This window comes from Anthonomus grandis, chromosome 11 (assembly GCF_022605725.1).
Source record: "Anthonomus grandis grandis chromosome 11, icAntGran1.3, whole genome shotgun sequence".
Classification (NCBI taxonomy): Eukaryota; Metazoa; Arthropoda; class Insecta; order Coleoptera; family Curculionidae; genus Anthonomus; species Anthonomus grandis.
The window spans coordinates 30167714-30188679 of NC_065556.1; the positions used below are offsets into that span (position 1 = coordinate 30167714).

The 20966-nt window shown below is 33.7% G+C and overlaps 1 protein-coding gene across 2 annotated transcripts in view; it reads left to right on the forward strand.

The window, feature by feature from the left end:
• Window positions 1–19864, forward strand: part of LOC126741878 (nitric oxide synthase, salivary gland) — a 136265-nt gene extending 116401 nt beyond the window's left edge. Inside the window, exons 4-23 of one of the 2 annotated variants that reach the window (XM_050448333.1) lie at window positions 4633–4795; window positions 7944–8035; window positions 8918–9030; window positions 9080–9248; window positions 10342–10516; window positions 10697–10993; window positions 12988–13082; window positions 13134–13383; window positions 14016–14089; window positions 14517–14672; window positions 15502–15676; window positions 15732–15887; window positions 15948–16182; window positions 16234–16403; window positions 16462–16672; window positions 18142–18229; window positions 18288–18386; window positions 18439–18604; window positions 18662–18853; window positions 18904–19864. In XM_050448333.1, coding sequence (XP_050304290.1) covers window positions 4633–4795; window positions 7944–8035; window positions 8918–9030; window positions 9080–9248; window positions 10342–10516; window positions 10697–10993; window positions 12988–13082; window positions 13134–13383; window positions 14016–14089; window positions 14517–14672; window positions 15502–15676; window positions 15732–15887; window positions 15948–16182; window positions 16234–16403; window positions 16462–16672; window positions 18142–18229; window positions 18288–18386; window positions 18439–18604; window positions 18662–18853; window positions 18904–19011 — 3184 coding nt within the window. In that variant the 3' untranslated portion in view covers window positions 19012–19864. The remainder of the gene's footprint in view (window positions 1–4632; window positions 4796–7943; window positions 8036–8917; window positions 9031–9079; window positions 9249–10341; window positions 10517–10696; window positions 10994–12987; window positions 13083–13133; window positions 13384–14015; window positions 14090–14516; window positions 14673–15501; window positions 15677–15731; window positions 15888–15947; window positions 16183–16233; window positions 16404–16461; window positions 16673–18141; window positions 18230–18287; window positions 18387–18438; window positions 18605–18661; window positions 18854–18903) is intronic. The other variant, XM_050448334.1, reaches the window with a different exon arrangement.
• The last annotated feature ends 1102 nt before the right edge of the window (window positions 19865–20966 follow it).

Genomic DNA, 20966 nt, shown 5'->3' on the forward strand with positions numbered 1-20966 from the left:
AGACTTAAGAGTCTCTTTGAGAATAATGGATGATTATTTTGAATTCCTTATAGGTGTTTTTGAAGAGTGGAAAATGGGATTTGATATTTCTGGGCAGCACCACGAATATTGATACGATTTTCTTGGATGTTTCTGATTGCAAGTTCAGCACTGTAAGAAGGGTCTTGTTTCTTTTTTTTTTATATACACTCTCACCATTTTGAAGGAACTCACTAGGAACTGTATAAACTAGTCTTAGATCGGTCCTATATTAAAGATTTCCACACTGTCTTTACAATTAATTAAAGTCTTTGGTAAGTATTTACACTATTTATTCGATATTAGTCTTAGCCTGTAACAATAGAGAAAATGATAGGTTATAGCCTAAAAACTCAAGAAGGAGGAGGCGGGGGCAAATGTAGTCAGTGATTACATTTACCCCAGTCTCAGTGATTACACTTAACTCATATGCGTATTTCGGTGGGGTAAATGTAATCGCTGGCATACATTTTTTGTTAAGTATCGAAAATCAGATCTGATAGAAGAATCAACATCCTTGTCAAAAATTACCTAAGGGAACAAAATATTACAATTATAGAAAAAAATCATAGGACTTGATTACATTTGCTCCATGATTACTTTTACCCTATTTTACCCTAATTGAATTTATAAATACGGTTTTGTGTATTGTTTATACACCACGTGCCGAAAATTGAGCTATCGTTGCCGTTTTTTGGTGAGAAATTACAGAATTACTACCAGTCATTTCGTCAAAACATATAAATAAAAGTACGCCATATTCATTAAAATTATGCATTTGTTTAAAAACTCATTTTTTTGTTGCCTTCTAATTGGTAAATAACCAGAGGCATTACAAACAAATACCAATTAATGCCATATCCTATGCCACAACCACTAATATTATGCATTTTATATTGATGTTTGAGACGTGTTATCTTAAGGCAATTTTTCCATTATACATAAACCCTCCCCCGTATACTCTCCGATCTACGGAGTAAATTACGGAAAAACGTTTATTTGCCCGAGAAAATCCGCGTCGTATTAAACTCAATAACGAAGTGCTTCATTTTTCAGGGCGAAATGAGAATTGAAAATAAACCGGGTAAAGCTACGGCATATGAAGCTTTATAGAGAGTCAAACTTTAATACAAATAGCGCCAGCAGGGTTTCCTGTTAAATAAGTGAGCGCAAAATATTTATATGGGCACAATAAAAACAACTGTTTGATAAATTTAGGGCATTTAATAACACGAATCAATGACGAATGATTTTGATTATTAAACTTACACATGTGGAAATGCCAAGATAAAACTACCGCAAGAAGTTCATGATAATTTGACACTCATAGAAACTTTCCTAGGGGCAGCACATGGAAACGTGCATTGAAAACTCTAGAGTTCATCCCTAGTTCAAGTCCTTTCTAGTTTTGCTTGTTATCGTTGCATCCTTTTTTTCTAATAGAGTTCAGTCTGATTTCCTTTCATGAAGTTGAAATTATTTTAATAACTGTCTGAACTGCCTGGATTAATTTTTTTTCCAGGCAGTTAAATGACCCTTTGTTTCCTTTAAGGGAGTTTAATGAAAAAATATTAATTGTTTTAGCTGCTACCAGAGCTTAATTGGAAGAAAATTATTTTGGAATTCTTAATATTTGTTTTTATTATTTTCCTATGCTTCCAATTGATTAAAATTAAATTTTCAACTGTCCTAAACTGCTTTCTAATTTTTTTCTAGGCCTTTAAAATAGTTTTCTCTCATTTCCAGGCATTTACATTTTTTCAACATTTCTTTATTAATTTTAAATATTTTATAAAAGACAATGGTAAACTCACTAAAAACTTATTAATATTAATAAGGTGAGGCAGAAATGAAGTGAAAAACAAGACCATTGTCTGGTTTCATAAAAGTGAGACTTTACCAAATTAATCTTCTCACCGTTTTCATATTTTTCGAGGTCGCCTTTCGGAAGTTAACAGAGTGGGACGGTAACGTGAGCTCTTGCTAGAATTTAAAAAAAGCAAAAAGCTTATTCTCAAAACTAACAGATTTTTGAGCATTTTAAGTTTAAAAAAACAGGATTTTTCCTCGCCGCTATTACTCACAGCAGCAAATGGGCTTGCGGGGGATACATTATAGGCTTATCCTGACTTTTGGGACAGATTATAAAGCTCTTCGTGTGATTGACTGCATAATCCACATTCGATAGGTTACCGCGAACGAGCAAAATTGATGTGACAAGGGACAAAAATGTTGTTTTTAGAGATTACGATCCTGCCATAATTAACTAATGGATGCGACATTATTTAGATAAACATCAAATAAAATAATTCCGAGCCAAAGAGTGTTTTTTTTTTTAAGTCCCTTAAGGTGAAAATCGTAAGCTGCTTACCGGAATAAAATCAAAAAAAAGGTTCATTTTAAGGACTTTAAAAAAAAAAATAATTCGGCCTACATTTGGACTTCGAATACAGAAAATGAGAGGGTCAGAAGCCAAGAGGTCCAAGTGACATTTTTTCAGAAATCAATCTGAATGTGAAAACTGAACGGTGAAACATTATTTTATATCATGGCAAAGAGAACTAAGTGCGTTTCAATACTAGTGCTGCTTTCTATGAACTGTTGAGAAAATATTGTTAATTGGCATAGGGAACTAAGTGCGCTTGAACCCCTTTTCCACTCAAGCATTAATCATTTAGTAGATTACGCGCGAAGTGGAAGAGTTTAAGCTTGCAAATAATTGATAAATAAATAAATTTTGTAATTTTAATTATTCCTAATTTCAGGCAAAAAAGAATTAATTTAGACTTTCTTTTAATTCCAGACAGAAATAATAGTATATATTAGAGAGCATTTATTATTAAAATAATATTATTAAGAATATCAATTAGGGTATATTCAAGTTTAAGGTAATTTATAAGAAAATTAATAGTAGCAATACAAATTTAACACAAACTGTGAAGTGGAACAACATTTCACTTTTCCACAGACATAGCTAAAATTATGTATTTACCGTGAAAAATTAACTTCAACTAAAAAACATACATCCCCTCACTGACTCCTTACTCAACAAAGAGTCCAATATCCCTAAATCAGGTACAAATTTCTAATTTAAACAAACAATAAACATCTTCATAAAATATATTTTAAGCTGTTCCCGCCTCATCCAGATAAAAATCTGAAGCCCTTCTGATTTCTAAATACAAAGGCTGTAGATTGCTGACGCTCGCGTTACCTGATTTGCTTTGAGTGCCATTAAAAACTGCCTATTTTAAGATAGAAGATCAATTTTATAATAATTTCATAATGTTGGTAACGATGCTATGATTTTGACCTTCATGACATATACAATATGGTTGGATTTTCTGAATTAAAAGCTCTCTTAAGAGGAAATTTACATGCAAATTTAAAACGGTCTGTGCCCAACATGTAGACCGGTTTTTATCCCGCATTTTGTCCCTTTTTATCTTGTTATCTTTTATTACCTGTCTCAAGTAAAGTGAAGATTAAATTCCGAATATTTTCATTTGCATACAAACGCCTCTGGCTGTGTAATTACCCAATATTTTCTAAATGAATTAAGCGTAACCGCTGATTACGTTGCTTTTGTAATTAGGTTCGGGTGTAAACTTGTTATATTTACGATTTTGCTATGCTGATAAGAATAAATAATGAAAATTTCATGGGATTTACAGTTTCTAGTAATTTTGTGTTATTTAAAGTTGCATTACCAACAATATTTAGTTCCAATTGAAGACTATTTTAAAATACAGAGAAATAATTAGAAATACAGAATACATATACTATACATACATAAATAAAATATACATACAACATTATGTTGCATAAAGAATAAGCGCATCGTGTATTTTAATCGAACGCGAACCCTACAAAGTTTCCTTTTTGTTGAGAGAAAATAGTTTTCCAGTTTAATTTCGCCGTTAAGCTTTAATGGCATTGTTGTTGGCATAGTTTTTTGAAATAATGCACTGCTGTATTTTTCTAACCGCGAGTGAGGAATGAAGGGCATTTTTTCGCCTTTGCATGCCTGGGCATTTTTAGGTTATTTCCTCAAAATAAAAAAACAGGGTAAGAAAAATGAAATTAACTCGCTTGTGCGTATGTATGTTTAGAGTTTTAAAATTAAAATCCCAAAAAAGGAACGCTTAATATCAAAAACTTCGTGTTAATTTTTAAGAAGGAAAAGCTGCTTCTTCACTGGTAAATAAATCGTTGCTAAGACAAATATTTAATTTTAAGAAACATACTGTCACTACTTCTAAATCACTTTAAAAATAAATATTTTATTGAGCTAAATCTGTATATCACTACAGCGTTTCAATCTTATTAACCTTAAAGGATTGACATGTCTTCGCGCTAATTTCAGTGAGAACCTTTAATCCCAAAACATTTGAAACTTCTCTATCTTTATCACTTTATATAAAACCCAAATCATCCAAAGATCAAAGGTGTTAATAAAACAACTATTTTTGTACACTCATAATGTACAGTTTAATATATTTAAAATCTCCGTGTCTTTGAAACAAACACCTCTATGCTGTTGAGTTAACATAACAATAGTGGATAAACGACAAGAGTGTGACGAACCTCTCGCCGGTTTTGTTTTGATTCCAGGGCCCAGAGTCCCGCACACTTATCGCGATGGGAGCAAGTGCACAAGGAAGTGACGACGACTGGCACTTATCAGCTGACAGAAACTGAGCTCATTTACGGGGCTAAATTAGCCTGGAGAAACTCGGTCAGATGTATTGGACGTATACAGTGGTCCAAGCTACAGGTACGATTTTTTTTTCTGTTATTAATAATAATATAATCAAAAGTTTTATATTTTAAAGGGCTTGTTATTAGAGAGACCAGTTGAGAAAAGACCAGTTTGTTGAGTACAATTTTGTAGCAACTCGTAGAGTGCGACTTAAATATTCTTTTTACTACGTTTACTCATATGTATATATGACAATAATTAAGATTATTTATCTTGTTCTCTATATTCCGGGTTTCTCCGAAAGGCACTTACTTTAAATAATTGAACAAGGCGGAGTTTCGTTTAGTTTAGGAAGTACGTCACTTTTTGGTTAAGACTAACGTATAATTTAGTGATATATAAGTGGTTTTTATGCCTCAGATAACACTGAATGTAGAGTCTCTACCGGTCTCCATATAATGCATAATTTAATTTTTCTTTTAAAGATTACCGAGTAAATCTATTTATAAAGCTCCGCAAGAAAGGCAAATTGAAATATCCCATTCACGTCTCTTGCTTTAAGGATACAATTTTACTAAGGACGCCATTTGTTTAAAAGGTTACGCCTTTAAAGAGTTTTTTTTGCATACCTTTAGTGGACATGAATGACATTTTATTACTTGGGTTTGGAAAACTCTATATAAGAGATCCAGATTTTTACGCATGCTGTTTTTCAAAGCACAATTGGCTAAATTTTTCTTTAATTTTTTGAAAAGTTCTGTTTCTAATAGTATTTACTACCCAAGATCTCGTAGGTTGTAATAAACTCACTTCTTACGCTCTATTAATCAATTTTTTCTTCCTAAAAAAACATATTATATACTAACACATACTGTCCAAATGGCCAAACTTTTTTCCTCACACAAAGTCCATTTATTTCTGCATGCAATATAAAGATCACTTGCCCCCCACAATAATGTTCCAACATCAATTTGATAGGATGTTTCTGGAAATTGAATAGCCGTGGAAATGGCCACTGTAAGATCGATTTTATTCATTCACATTCCCAAAGCACGCGGATGGACATAACAAAGTATTTGTACGGCATGGGACATAAAAGCCACTTGATGGATAAATTGTTATATATGTATATGAAAAAAAAACAGAGATTTAACTTTAAATTGGTGAAATCCTGAAACTGCTAATTCGTGGCCATTTTCGGTACCAGTAAGTGGAGTTTTTCGGTTTTAGGGAGCGATAAAAATCCCATTAGAACTAATTTGGGTCAGGCGAGCTCGTGTGACAAGTATTAGAGCGAAAAAGGCAATTTGGCTTTAGACACCATCCATTTAAAGAAACTGTTCAGCATTCGTTTTAATGCTACCAATTTGTAATTATGTAAGTTATAATTGAAGTAGAGAGACTTTGATTATGATAATTATAATTCGAAGACAATTTGGACTTTTATGGATTTTTTGGACTCTTACCTAAAAGTCCCTAAGCTATTTATCTTATTCTTAAGGCCTTTTACTACTTTTAAAGCGCTTTTCGCATTCCTTAGAAGTTGATTGATGTTGAAAGCCAAAGGATTTAGGGCAAGGGTTTCTTTTTATTGCATGTTTGGAACTTAATTTAACCTCGTTAAGTGACGTTTCTATGTTAAAAAAAGCACTATTTTACTAGCACCTCTTGCCAACTCTTTGTTAATTAGCATGTAAAAGGAAACTGAGCTGCACACAACAACAAAGTTTCCATTATTGCATACGTCGCTCTTTGTTTCTACCGGTGGTATATATAAGGATTCAGAACTGTTAGAATGGGATGATAATATAACTTAAGCAAAGTTTCACAATGTATGAAGCAAATGGAGTTAAAGGTAAAGGAAAATCAGGTGTTGCTTAGTTTAGTATGGAAATTTACTAAATATTAGTCGTTTTTTACTTTCAGACGACTAGATTAAATTTTCAACTGCATGTAAGAATTTTTTAATTTTTATTATGCAGTTTAAAGTATTTTTTATCTCTTCCAGGCATCTACAGTAAAGTCTCTCAATTCCAAGCGGTAAAAATTCAATATTTAACTTTCCTCATTAACACGGGCAGAAATACACCAATGAAATGAAATACAGATAAAGAATTTGACAAAATTTATTGAATCATAATTTCCGTATCCAGTGGGTCATATTCCGTAAGAAAAATTCTAATTTAAAAATATTTAGGCAGAAGTAAATAAATGAAATGCGATCCAAAAATTAACAAAGTCCTAACGATCGCGATTGACCTTGTTTAAAATGTTAACTAAATATAATGATAAGTGTCAGCTGAATCAGAAAAATAAATAAATGGGTTCCTTTAAGAAAAATTCAATTAGGAATTAAAAATTATGTTGTAGGGTCAAAAAAATTTCTTGAAATTTTATGGTTTTTTCCTTTTTTTGAGGATCGTGTAGGAAAATTGAATGTTTCAGATTTGGCATGAATTCAATTACGAAACGATGAAGAAAAATCATTAATAAAGTCATGAACAGCATATTAATTTCCCACCAAAAATCACGTCAGGAATGAGTTTTAAATTACTCCTGCTATAAACCTAAGCATCTCTCTCTCCCTTTCTGGGGCATTTTTATTAAATCACGTAACACAAGTACGAGAGAAACATATTTCAATTTCAGGGCAATCAAGAAAGTTTAACGTGTTAAAAGGATTTTAAAGCCAATCGCCTTTTTATTGGCAAGGGCGATTGCAGGTAATTTTTTTAATAGCATAAATGACAAAAAAATAAGAGCTTTCGCTGGTAAACGCGAACCCACGAACTATTGGCGAAATACGTCTTTAATAAGGTTCAGTTGAATGTTAAAAGCCGTAAAACCCACAAAAACGCTTTCTGGAATTTTTGAAAATAAACAAAAGTTGAATGCCTCACGGCGAACTCATTAGAGCCTCCCATTGTTTTCACCGAGTTCTGTTATATTATTTAGCAACTTCTGACCTATTTAAAATTATGCCTTTTACTATATAAGTAATACATAATATATAACGTATAAACCCGATCCTTTCTAATTAAAATCTTATATAGGTTTATTGATTAACTAAACTCGAACCCCTTTTCAATTGTTCCGACACATACAAAGTTACAATATCGCTTTCTCTAGAGGAATTACGCCTCTAAACTTCATCAGACTTCCCTCACGTTTACACAATAAAGCAATTTATATCAACATACACACGTTTCTGTATTTATTTCAGGTATTTGACTGTCGTTACGTCACCACCACCAGCGGGATGTTTGAGGCATTGTGTAACCACATTAAGTATAGTACAAACAAAGGCAATATTAGGTGAGCGTGTATAAATATTGAACTTAATCACTCAATTTAGATCTTTGTCAAGTCTTTGATAGTATCAAGATGTTTTCAAAGTGTTCAAATGGTCATTGAATACCTCTAAAACTTATATGCATCTGTATAGGCTTATTATGATTTTTTTTAGAGAAATTCATGGGTTTAGATACTAAGCTTCAATAAACTCATTCTTTTTAAGATTTATTGAAATATTTAGATTTTTCTAAACATTTATATCCGAAAATATCATTTTATTCTTATTCTCTTCTAATTTTCAGATTGAGACAAGAATATATAAACAGGAATTCGATTTTTCCATATTTTTCTATATCATCGTTTCATTTTCTAAATAGTGCTTGGATTTTATTAAAAATTTTGCTTAAACTTGTACCTACATAGTGAAACTTGTAATAACTTTTTTCTAAGGAAACTCATAATCAACTCAACAGTTTCAAATTTTTCTAAGGCCATTAAAAGTATCAAAAGTTGTTGCTTCAATTATCATTAATTACCTTTAAGACTAACATATACACTTAAATTTTCTTATAAAAGGACTCGTGATATAAATTCCGATTTTACTCTTTCTAAGAAAAACATCTTTTAAAGGTCGATAACCAATATCGGGCACTTCGAAACTGAACCACATGTTATGCAAATCCTAATAGACCATTACCAAGCAATATTTGTTTAATATATCTGATTATGAGTGTAGCAAAGCCCTATGAGGCTCTGGCAAAGTCGATAAGGACTGCTTTAGATTTATTATCACACGGGAATATGTATGCCTAGGCGTTTAATGGGAGCGTCTGTTTGGTATTAACGTAGAAGATATTTATGGCTTTTACTATTCATATAAAGACTGTTTGCTTGGATTTTTAGATCAGCAATAACGATTTTCCCTCAAAGAACTGACGATAAACATGACTTTAGAGTGTGGAATCCGCAATTGATCAGCTACGCTGGGTATAAGCAATGTGACGGCTCGGTGGTTGGTACGTAAGATATTTATTAATAAAATTATATTTTAAAATGATAATTTAGGTGATCCATTGAATGTGGAATTCACTGAGGTATGCCAGAAAATTGGATGGAGAGGCAAAGGGACACGATGGGATATTTTACCGATAGTCGTTTCCGCTAATGGACATGATCCGGATTATTTTGATTTGCCTAAGGAGTACGTCTTGGAGGTTCCATTGACGCATCCAAGGTGAATAAATTAGTAATTTCAGTTACTAGTGACGCTGTTTAATTATTTTATTATGTACGATGCTATACAAGTCGATAGGGGAAGTAAATTCTCAAATAATTGGGCTTGAAAAGTTTCTAGTTAAATTTTCCTTTTGGAAAAACGAAGAATTTTTAAAGGAGCATGTGTAATACAGAAAGCATTTACTATTTAAAAAAAAACTTTTTTACTAGTGTTGAGATATGAGGTTTTTTTCAAAACTTACAATTTGTTTAAGCACTTATCCCACAAGGTTCAATTTTTTACCTTCAAAAAGTAGAAAGTTGAAGAGTTTTTGAAACCAGAGTTATGTTAGTTTATAGCTACAGCAGTTACTCTTTATTGCATCAATTTATCTTATACTGCAGTTAAAATGGGCTAACTCCTTCGAAATATGTATATCCCGAGGGAATTAAGTAAAACCCAGTTTCACTGACTCAATATTCGAATTTAACCGGTAATCTACACCTCTCACCTGCTGATTCGTAAACGTAAAGAGAGAGTAACTTAGTAAATAAAGTAACTTACCCTGGATATTTTGGGGATGGGTGCAGTAGGTCACGTACCGAAAAATACGCGCGTAAAAACAGTGTCGATACTTATCAATCAAATCGGTTTTCGGTCAATGCCGGAATTGCTGCTTCTCAATTCACAGCTTAGCACGACCTTCTCGAAAGACATGTATAGTTCATGAATATACAAAAGGTGGGAAAAAGAAAAGATGTAAGGCAAATTATGTAAAGTAAAATAAGTTATTAGTAAAACGCGTATTTTTGAATGCATAAATATTAAATACAAGTAAACAATTAAATTGAAGTTAAAGTATCACTAAGTATTGATTAAGAGAAAATTAAAGTTAATAATTATAATTACTACAAGCATATGATGACGAAACAGCAGTTGAGTATTGAAATTTAATTATTCGCAGTTAACTCTATATTATACAAGTCGATGAAGGACGTGAATTCTCAAACAAAAATTTAACCAAAAATGCCTAGTAAACTTTATTTAATCGGTAGAAACTAAACTGTTTTGGGATTACTTGATTTTTCTGGAATATTGTAATTTTTTCCAGCTTAAACTGGTTCGAAAACTTGGGCTTAAGATGGTTTGCCTTACCGGCGGTTTCCAGTATGATGTTCGACTGTGGTGGTATCCAGTTTACAGCGGCCCCATTTAACGGATGGTACATGAGCACAGAAATTGGTTGCAGAAACTTATGTGATACTCAACGTTTAAATATGTTAGAGGTAAGTAATTCTCTACGTTAACAATTAATTGACAAAGGGACAAGAGATCGTTCTTGGGGTAAATTACATTCGCCTCACGTCTTATTACTTAATAGCCGGAGCTTCAAATTAATTAATAAATCTCTTGAGTGTCCCGCTATTAATTTCTTAGCAATGTTGGAATATTTATTGTTTTTTCAGACTATAGCACTCAATATGGGCTTAGATACACGTACCCCAGTAACCCTCTGGAAAGACAAAGCGATGGTGGAGTGTAATTTGGCAGTTCTTCACAGTTTCCAGGAAAAAGGGGTGACTATTGTGGACCATCACACCGCATCCGAATCCTTCATGAAACATCTGGAAAACGAGGTGAGATTGAGAAACGGTTGTCCGGCCGATTGGGTCTGGATCGTGCCGCCCCTATCCGGATCCGCCACCCCGGTATTTCACCAAGAGATGGCCTTATATTATTTAAAGCCCTCCTATGAATATCAGGTAAATAAATCGATAGAGAGGTAACGTTTTATTTTTTTGTATTTCAAGGGAGACAAAAGTTTACTCTGTGTAAACCTGGAAAATGGCACAAGTGCTTTTTATAATCTGAGCCAAGTCGTGCAGGTTGTATATTTTTATGCTTCAGTGGGAGTTTTTCGGGCAGGAATTGCCTTACGAGTGCCATATAGGTGATTTATTTTTTTTTTACATCCTCGCATATGTTGAAAATCGTTTTGTTTGTTTAGTGAGATTTTTAAAATAAAAGAAAACGTGTCGTATCTATGTCGAAACTATTTTTCTTTGCCAGGGATATTTTGACAGATAACCAAATTAGTTTTTCACTCACCAAATTGATGTTCGGAGCCCTGTACGCAAAAAAACAATAGAAAACGCGTTCCAATTTCGCGTCCAATATCCGGAAACAAATGCGTTTCGACCGAGAGTAAATATCGCGAAAAGATCTGCATCTGTTTTGGTTTTTGTGGATTTATTACTGGTCGATGGTGACGATTTATTAAATCTGAAAAGAATTTTGATTTTTGGAAGAACGAAATATGAAATTAAAAGAGTATCGTGTATGTATTAATATATTGTCGAGTAAGAGTATGTTTGTGCTTCTCCACTAAAGCGTGTTTAACCCATATAACCCTGAATTATTTTTTTCTGAAAAATCACGTTAAAACCCATTATGTGAGTTTACAATGGTGCAAATAGCTGGGGCAAAATGTTTAAAAAAAAAAATTAAATAACAGTTTTTTTAAATAAAGGGGGTCCTTTTAAAAGGACCGTAGGTATATACATGTCTAAAAGAGTAAAACAACGTTGAAAAAAAATTTATTGACTTAAACAATATTATTACAAATAAAGTAATTTTGGAAATAGTGTGAAATTGACGGAAACAGTCCTTGGGCTGCAGTTCAATATCGCATTTTTCACATTGAAAATTAGCCTTCTTGCGGCAAACTCCACACTTTCTTTGGTTGGTTTGGTAGACCACCATATGATCAATTCGATCATGTCGAGAATGTTCTTTGTAACTCCCTTGAGGCCCCACGTCTATTCAAGACCTTGTGTGTTTCTAATAGTTCAACGGCTACGGCTCTTCTGAATGCTAATTGATCGAGTTCGCCCCCAATCAAATCTGTGCAAATACCATGCATTCTGAGTGGCCATATTAATACACTGACTAATTAATGGAAAATACGATTTTTTCCCTCTTATTGATATGCGGTATTGCCCAATATTTTGATCGCTGCGATCGACACCCCCATATTTTCGTTGTAACCTTTTTTGGCGAATATTCCCAATAGTTTTCTAGATATAGAACTTTAAAGTGAGTGTTCAGTTTAAAGAGCAAACGTTGTTTTTGGACGTCACTCCTGGAAGAGACAGCTAACTTCTAAAGTTTTATCTCGATTTTTAAACTCTATTAAGAACATTTCAACAAAAAACTCCTTTGAATACTCTACAATATATTTCATAAGGATATTTTTACTACTTTTCTACATATAGTACTCCAAAGTGAATGGCCATTTTAAAGAGCAACCGTTGTTTTTGGACCACACTCCTGAAAAAGGTGAATAATTCCTAAAATTTTGCTTGGATTCTTTTACATCATGGAGAAAATTTTGACTGAGCTTTGACTTTTACTTCTTTTTGCCTGGATCCTTTTACACTATTAAGAAGCTTTCTACAGAATACTATTCTTAATAAACTAAAATTTATTTCATAAAAATATTTCCAGTAGTTTTCTAAATATAGAACTCCAAAATGAATGTTCACCTTGAAAACCAAACTTTCTCCATAATCCCATTTTTCAAAAAGGCTGCTTTGGACCTTCCGTCCTCTTCTGAACAATATCCAAGAAAATGTGATATACTTCTGATATAAATAAAAAATTGCATATCATATCCATTAAAGTTATGCCTTACAGAATGAAGAAATCACTTTCAAAACTACCCAAGAAAATACTTATATAAAACTGCTTATTCTAGGATCCAGCCTGGAAATGTCACGTCTGGAAAAAAGGACGAGAATCTGGAAAGAGCAACAAACCAAAACGAAAGTTTCACTTTAAACAGATCGCTAGGTAAGCTCTTACTGGTCATATCAGACTTGTTAATAAAATAATATATTTTAGGGCGGTCAAATTTACGTCAAAACTCTTCGGACGAGCTTTATCCAGAAGAATTAAAGCTACTGTACTTTATGCCACAGAAACTGGAAAATCTGAGGGGTATGCCAAAAAATTGGGAGAAATATTCGGACACGCCTTTAACGCACAAGTATATTGTATGGCCGATTATGACATTTCCAGTATAGAACACGAGGCGTTATTGCTTGTCGTTACTTCCACTTTTGGTAATGGAGATCCGCCCGAAAATGGAGAGGTAGGAGAAATACATAAAAGTCAGTGATGATTTTAAGTAAAAGTTGCATTTATTCTGCGAACGTTTGTAATGCAGAAAACTTTAAATCTAATAAGAAATAATGCAGCATCTAGAGAGATTTATTAAAGTTGGACATTTCCCTAAGGATCTTCGGTCGCGGAGCAATATTGTTGCAATGTATTTTGCTAAAATTGCATTTTTACCAATACGAATTCGAATTTCACTTTAATTCCGAAAGTTTTATACTTTAATGCCACATAAAAAAATAATTTTATCTCTCCGGTTTTTTCCAGTTAATATTTTTAAAATGTTGGGGAATTAACCCCATTTCCAGTGATTCGACGTGCTTTTCCAGAGGCATTGGCAGGGACTTAACTTGTTCAAAACCAGATTAAAACTTAATAATGGAAAATGCCCGCGAACACCCAAATATGAATAAAGCAAGTTTTTAATGGTTATATGTAAAGTTTTATTAATTTACTTCCGCTCAAAGTTTTTTTGTCTTAACGCAAATCAATGTTATTATAATATAAATCACTTTTATCGTAAAGCTTTCTCAAGGCAAGTTCCAAAGTAATACATAAAATCTCCATATTCATAGAAAAACTTGAATGAGACCAATTTTATTACAGGAATTTGCAAATAACCTTTACACTCTAAAAATCAGCGAGAACGGCATCATTAACGGCGATCCGGAGCGACTGAGGTAATAACCTGTACTTTACTTTTAACTAAACATGGCAAGCAAGAAGTAAGGCTAAAAGTAGTGATTAATACTCTTCTTATATTTAAGGTTTCAAAAATTATAATTACTTAAAAGTCTCGAATATTTTATTACCTTTCCAAAAATATATTACTACTTTTTGCCTCATATGACAACAACGCTTTCTCGATTACTCACGAACCGCAACGAGTCCGCCCGATTCTTAAGCAGGGTTGCCATGTGTTTTGAAATTAACTAAGTTTTAATGCATGAATAGCAATTTACTCATCTGGTTAAATCACGATCACTCAATCATCTATCAATTCTCAATTCAAGCGATGTTGCCATATTATGTCGATAAAAAAAGGAATAAAGGCCCTTTTAACATTTTATTTTGCATGTGTGGTGTACTAACGCTATATTTTAACAGCATGGCTACCTCGAAATCCTTTATAAAAGCTAACAGTCAGAGTGAACTTGGATCGGTGAACAGAAAATTGGATCGACTGAATTCCCTTCGGGGTGGTTCTTCGTCGATCAGTGAGCCGTTACTGGAAGACACTTTTGGGCCACTAAGTAACGTAAGGTAGGGCGTACGTAAATATCTGTTTAGTTATTACATAGAAAACATCTTGTCGAACTTGCATTGTCTTATTTATTTAATGTAACACGACGTTTCGGTTGGTAAGTATCTCCAACCGTTATCAAGTGTAAACTGATCAGTTGATAACGGTTGGAGATACTTACCAACCGAAACGTCGTGTTACATTAAATAAATAAGACAATGCAAGTTCGACAAGATGTTTTCACTGTACCATTGTCTACCACCTTCAAAAACAGTTATTACATAGTTACGGATTCATTTATTCATTCAAAGTGGAAAAACCGTGAATTCATTTCTCAATTCCAGGCAGTTGAATAACAGACTCGGTGTTTCAAGTGCCTGGAATTAAGAAACGAATTCACAATTGAACTGCCTGGAATTGAAAAATGGATTCCTTGTCTAATTGCTTGAAATAATGAAATAATTAGACTGTCTGGAATTAAAAAATCACTGCATGGGGACAACTCAATAAACTGAAATTTAGACACGAATCCGTGATTCAACTGCCTGGAATCTAGAAACAAATTCACGGTTGAACTGTCTGGAATGAATTTATCAATTATTAAGTTATTTTATTATTTTAGTCACTGGAACCACTGAGTAATTTTTGAAATTAAAACAGTCCAAATATTTCATTATTCTAGGCAATTAAGCCAGAAATCCATTTTTTCAATTCCAGGCTGTTGAGTTGCAGATTCATTTATCTGTCTCACACAATCCTACTGTCTGATTATGCATGCATTAACCTCAACGCTACAATCCAATAACCATTTCAAACTCTTCACTTTCTGATCCCGATTTTTCCCTACAGATTCGCCGTTTTTGCTCTGGGATCAAGCGCTTACCCGAATTTCTGCGCCTTCGGTAAATACGTGGACAATCTACTCGGCGAGCTGGGGGGCGAGCGTCTGATCAAACTCGCATCCGGAGATGAAATGTGCGGCCAAGAACAGGCGTTCATGAAATGGGCACCTCAAGTGTTTAAAGTAAACTTGACCTCCCTAGAAATTATGAAATTTTAAAAACAACAATATTTCTTAGCTTTCTTGCGAGGCGTTTTGTCTAGACGATGACGATACATTCCTCGAGGCCACCATAAGTTTACAAAGTGAATCTTTGACCCAACAGAACGTTCGATTGATTGAATCTAAGAAGGATGACACTGCAAGTGCCTTATCTAAGTGTCATAATAAAAAGGTAATTGTAGCGACTGCATATATTCTTTTAATATTAAATTAAAATAATATTTTTGTTAAGGTTACATCGACGCAGCTGCTGAGACGTATCAACCTCCTAAGCGAGACGGCATCCAAAGCAACACTGTTGCTCCAACTGAAAAACTCCATGTTGTACAAGCCAGGAGACCATTTAGGAGTGTTCCCTGTAAACCGTAAAGAACTGGTGGAAACCATACTTAACAGAGTCAAAGGTGTGGCCGATCCTGATCAGCCGCTAGAACTGCAAATTTTAAAAGAAACCCATACATCCAATGGTAAGCCCTTGCAACCATAAACGCTCAGCATCAAAGTATTTTTTTTGATAGGAGTTGTGAAAAACTGGAAACCACACGAGAGATTACCATCGTGCTCCTTACGGGACATGTTCTCCCGTTTCCTGGACATAACCACCCCTCCGTCTCCTAATTTGTTGCAGCATTTCGCCAGCATTGCTACAGACGAGCACGACCAGAAGCAACTAAACCTTCTTGCAACGGTAACACTTAATTCTTCCATCTTTTGGCACCACTTAACTTGCCATTCTCCTTACATAGGATCCGTCAGCTTACGAAGACTGGCGTCACTGGAACTTCCCGAACCTCGCAGAAGTACTGGAGGAGTTTCCCTCGGTGAATCCCTGCGCTCCTCTCCTAGTAGCTCAATTAACCGTTCTTCAACCAAGGTTCTATTCAATCTCTTCCAGTCCACTTTTGTATCCCAATGAAGTGCATTTGACCGTCGCAGTGGTGGTTTATAATACACAAGGTACGTAAAAGCGGCTTAATAATTATTATTATTGTTATTACTTTAAAAGATTAGGTATATATATACACATGAAAATTGTCTAAGGAGCACTTAGAAAAATAGTTTTTTTCGCCTTATAAATTTTTATATATTTATATTTTTATACGGAATAGATACTACCTTTAATATTAAGATACTAAGGAAGTAAAATAAATATTTGGGTACAAAAAATCATGCTAGAACAGCGTTTTTTGCTATACTTGCACATTTTGTCCAAATAACGCATTATAATTTTTAAATTCTAACGCAATATCGCATTTTCTGTGGTTCCAACCGAACAATTGTGATTTAGTTTTTATTCAATAAAAATGGAAAGACGACATTTAACTCGAGAGGAAATGCTTGAGGCAGGAACAAGTCAAAGAGACCTTTGCAAGAGCTTTGGATACATTTCCCAGTGTAATTAACCGTCTGTGGACAAGATATAGAGAGACAAATGATGTTAGAGAACGGCTAAATCAAGGCCCGTCGCGAGTTACCACACCGTCCTGCTTAAGACCGTTTTATAACTTTGCAAGCTCAAAAAAATTCCACGGCAGCCTCTGTTTTGACTCAGCAGCTCTCACGAGTGCATAACGTCGAGGTTTCAAGTCAAACTATTAGAAACCGTTTGCATGAGAGAGGACTTCATGCCAGAAGACCCTTAAAGGTTCCTCGGTTAACTTTAGGAAATCGAGGTGCAACGTTAACGTGGTACCAAGAACATGTTAATTGGAATCAAGAAAGATGGGCCACAGTTCTTTTTACGGATGAGTCTCGATTTTCATTTTATCCTGATTCTGGTAGAATTCGTGTCTGAAGAGAGGAAGGAAATGAAAGTCGTTTGCGTCATGCCCGGGTGGATCACTAATGTTTTGGGGTGGCATTAGACTTGACGGAAAAACGAACCTCATTTTTGTGGAAAATACAATGACTGGAATAAGTTATAGGGATAATATACTACTGCCTGTAATTATTCCATAATTACGCGAAAAGGGTCGAAATTCGTTGTTGCAACAAGATAATGCCCCTAATTGAGGAAAATCAAATCAATCTTCTACCCTGGCCCTCTACCTCACCGGACCTTAATCCAATTGAGCATGTTTGGGATTGGTTAAAAAGGCGACTTCTTCAACGATTTGACTTTTTTCAAAGCGCTCTGGAGCTTCGTCTTGCTGTGACACATGTTTTGGAGGAGTTGCCCCAAGAATTAATTAATAATTTAATTTTAAGTATGCCTAGGCGATGCCAAAGTATTATTAATAATAGAGGTGGACCATCTGGATACTAGTTTAATTTAGGTGGTAAATGATACCACCAAAAAATTGGTTTTCCGTTATATTATGTTCTATACTGTAATAAAATGTTTCCGATGCCAGTTGCCCTTTTAGAATTATCCTACGTGAATAGTTGAATTGCATCGGTTAATGGATGATAATTTTTTTGTGTAGGTGGAGATGGTCCTGCCCATTACGGAGTATGCTCGAACTATTTGCAAGATATCGAAGTTGGTCAGGATGTTTTCCTATTTATCAGAAGGTAATTTCTAGTAACAAAAAGTCCGATTTTGATGAAAAATTCGCTCCTTTATTTACAGTGCCCCAAATTTTTACTTGCCCAACGATTTACAGAAGCCCATTATCCTGGTCGGGCCTGGCACTGGAGTAGCACCTTTCAGGGCATTTTGGCAACATAGGTCAGTACTTTATATAGAATAAATTAATTTACTCGATTAAATCATACCTTAGGTACGCCCAGCTGAAATCCAACCATAAAATTGGAAAAATTTGGTTATTCTTCGGTTGTCGCACTAAGGAAATGGACCTGTACAGGGAAGAAAAACATGATATGGTTAACAACAAGGTGCTAGATAGAGTATTTCTGGCTTTGTCTAGAGAGCCCAATGTACCAAAAGTAATTTGTATATTATATATATATATTTTTTTATTTAAATAAACTCGTTAATTTTAGACTTACATTCAAGATTTGGCCATAAAAGAGGCAGCTGAAATCTATAAACTGTTGGTGATCCAGGAGGGACATTTTTACGTATGTGGCGACTGTACTATGGCCGAGCACGTGTATCAGACTCTAAAGAAAATCATTCAAACTTACGGTGGAATGTCTCAAGCCGAGGTCCAATCATTCCTTTTATCTCTAAGGGTCAGTTACTTAGATTTTCAATTCGGTTTTTACGTACGAATTAATTTCAGGATCAAAATAGATACCACGAGGATATCTTTGGAATAACGTTGAGGACCGCCGAAATCCACAATAAGTCACGGGAGTCCGCCAGGATCAGGATGGCGTCCGAACCTTAACGTTACGCGAATAAACTTTTAACTAAGATAGCGTCTTTTTAAAGTTTTTCCATTTTAGATAGGATTTTTTCTCCTTATAACGTTTGTTCTTTAATATATTAATATTTAAGATTAAAATAAATTAAATGGTATATACAGAGGGCCTAAACTCAAGCAACACATCATATATTATTATCATTAAATATATTTTTATATCAACCGTATAAAGTCAATTCCGGCATTTAAAAAAATTAACAAAGGACTTACACTGGATCACTATGCTACATATGTGATTAAATGATTTCGTTACCACATATGTGACGCTATTTAGGATACGATTAACTTTTCATACATTTATATATCTCATAGTTTAATTAAGGATTATCGTACACAAAGAAATACTAAATGCATTAACGTGTCTGAAACAAAAATTATACCAAATAAGATATACAAATTAAAAAAAACTGAAGAATACAAATATCCTCAAAACTAAGCAAGAATTTAAAAAATAAAATTTGTTGAACTTTTTTTACTAAAAAATATTTACGATAAACCGTTAAACCGAAAAGAACCCGATAAACGTTCTTGTGTATGATATTTCCTTATAAAACTATAAGTTATATACGTGCTTGAAAGGTATATCGTATACTTAATAGTGACATCTATAGGATCATTTTATAAAATGTTTGAGGTATGGTAATCGAGTTTCAAAATTAGATATGTAAATCCCGTGTCAATTTTTTTAAATACCGACATTTACTCTTTTTTGTAACCTGGTTAATAAATATGCTTTGACAATATACGGTGGTGATAATTATGTCAAAATTAAAAATTTACTGAAAAATCGTCGAATAAACATATATTTAACGATAATAAAATATATGATATGTTACTTGAGATTTCGGCAATATATTATATACATATGTTAAGGAATATTTAAATCCCATGCCTATATATACATAGGTAATTTCTCGTCGTTGTCTTTCAATATTGTATATATTTATTAAGGGATATATTGTCAATAGTTTACACACAAAAGTTTGTCAACAAATATCCCTACTCTGTTTCACGATCCGTCTTGAGATTTTTAAATCAAATTACTTCTAATATACTCCAATTACTCTTATCTATAAATTATAATCGTTAAATTCATTATTTATTTATTTTATGTTATTGTTGGTTATTAAATTATTATTTAATTTAATTATGCATCTGTTGTTTAAGTGAGATTTTATAAATGAATAAAAATATATATATACAGGGTGTCCCAAAAAATTTTTTTTCGCCCCCGTATATAATATGAAAAAAGTTAAGATAAAACGTGTTTTTTGGAAATATTAATTTTGTTGACAGTATTGGTAAATGTACAGAGTGTCTCAATAGCAAAGTTTTCATTTTCAAGTAAGTTCTGTCAAATGGAACGCCCTTTATATTTTACCAAATTTTAACTCTTCATTTACTTCTACATTAAATATGTATAGGTAAATGTATATATGTACAGTATTGTGCATAAATATAGCAACATTCTTGTTTCAATATCGATTTACCTGCTGTAAAGTTGTTATTTTTGAATCTCAGAATTAATTTAAAATGGGTCGGTCAAAAACCGTCTCTGGTGATGTAAGAAAAATTATTGTGGAGCATTACGAAAATGGCAGAGTAACATTGCGAGAAGCTTACGGCTTCACAGGTTAACCGTATCCAGAGTTTGCAAAAAATTTCGCCTTACTGGAACAACTGCACCGGCGCCCATTCCTGGTAGACCCAGAAAATCAAATTTGAGGATGGATAGGCAGCTGCTACGAATTTCCAAAGAAAATACTTTTTTGTAATTAAAAGAGGGTGGAGGAGTAAACCTCAGTTCCAGTACCGTAACGAGAAAATTACTTGATGCCAACTTACCTGCTCGTCGCCCCGCCAAAAAACCGTTACTCTCAAAGAAGAACGTCAAGGCTCGTTTTCACTTTGCCCAATCT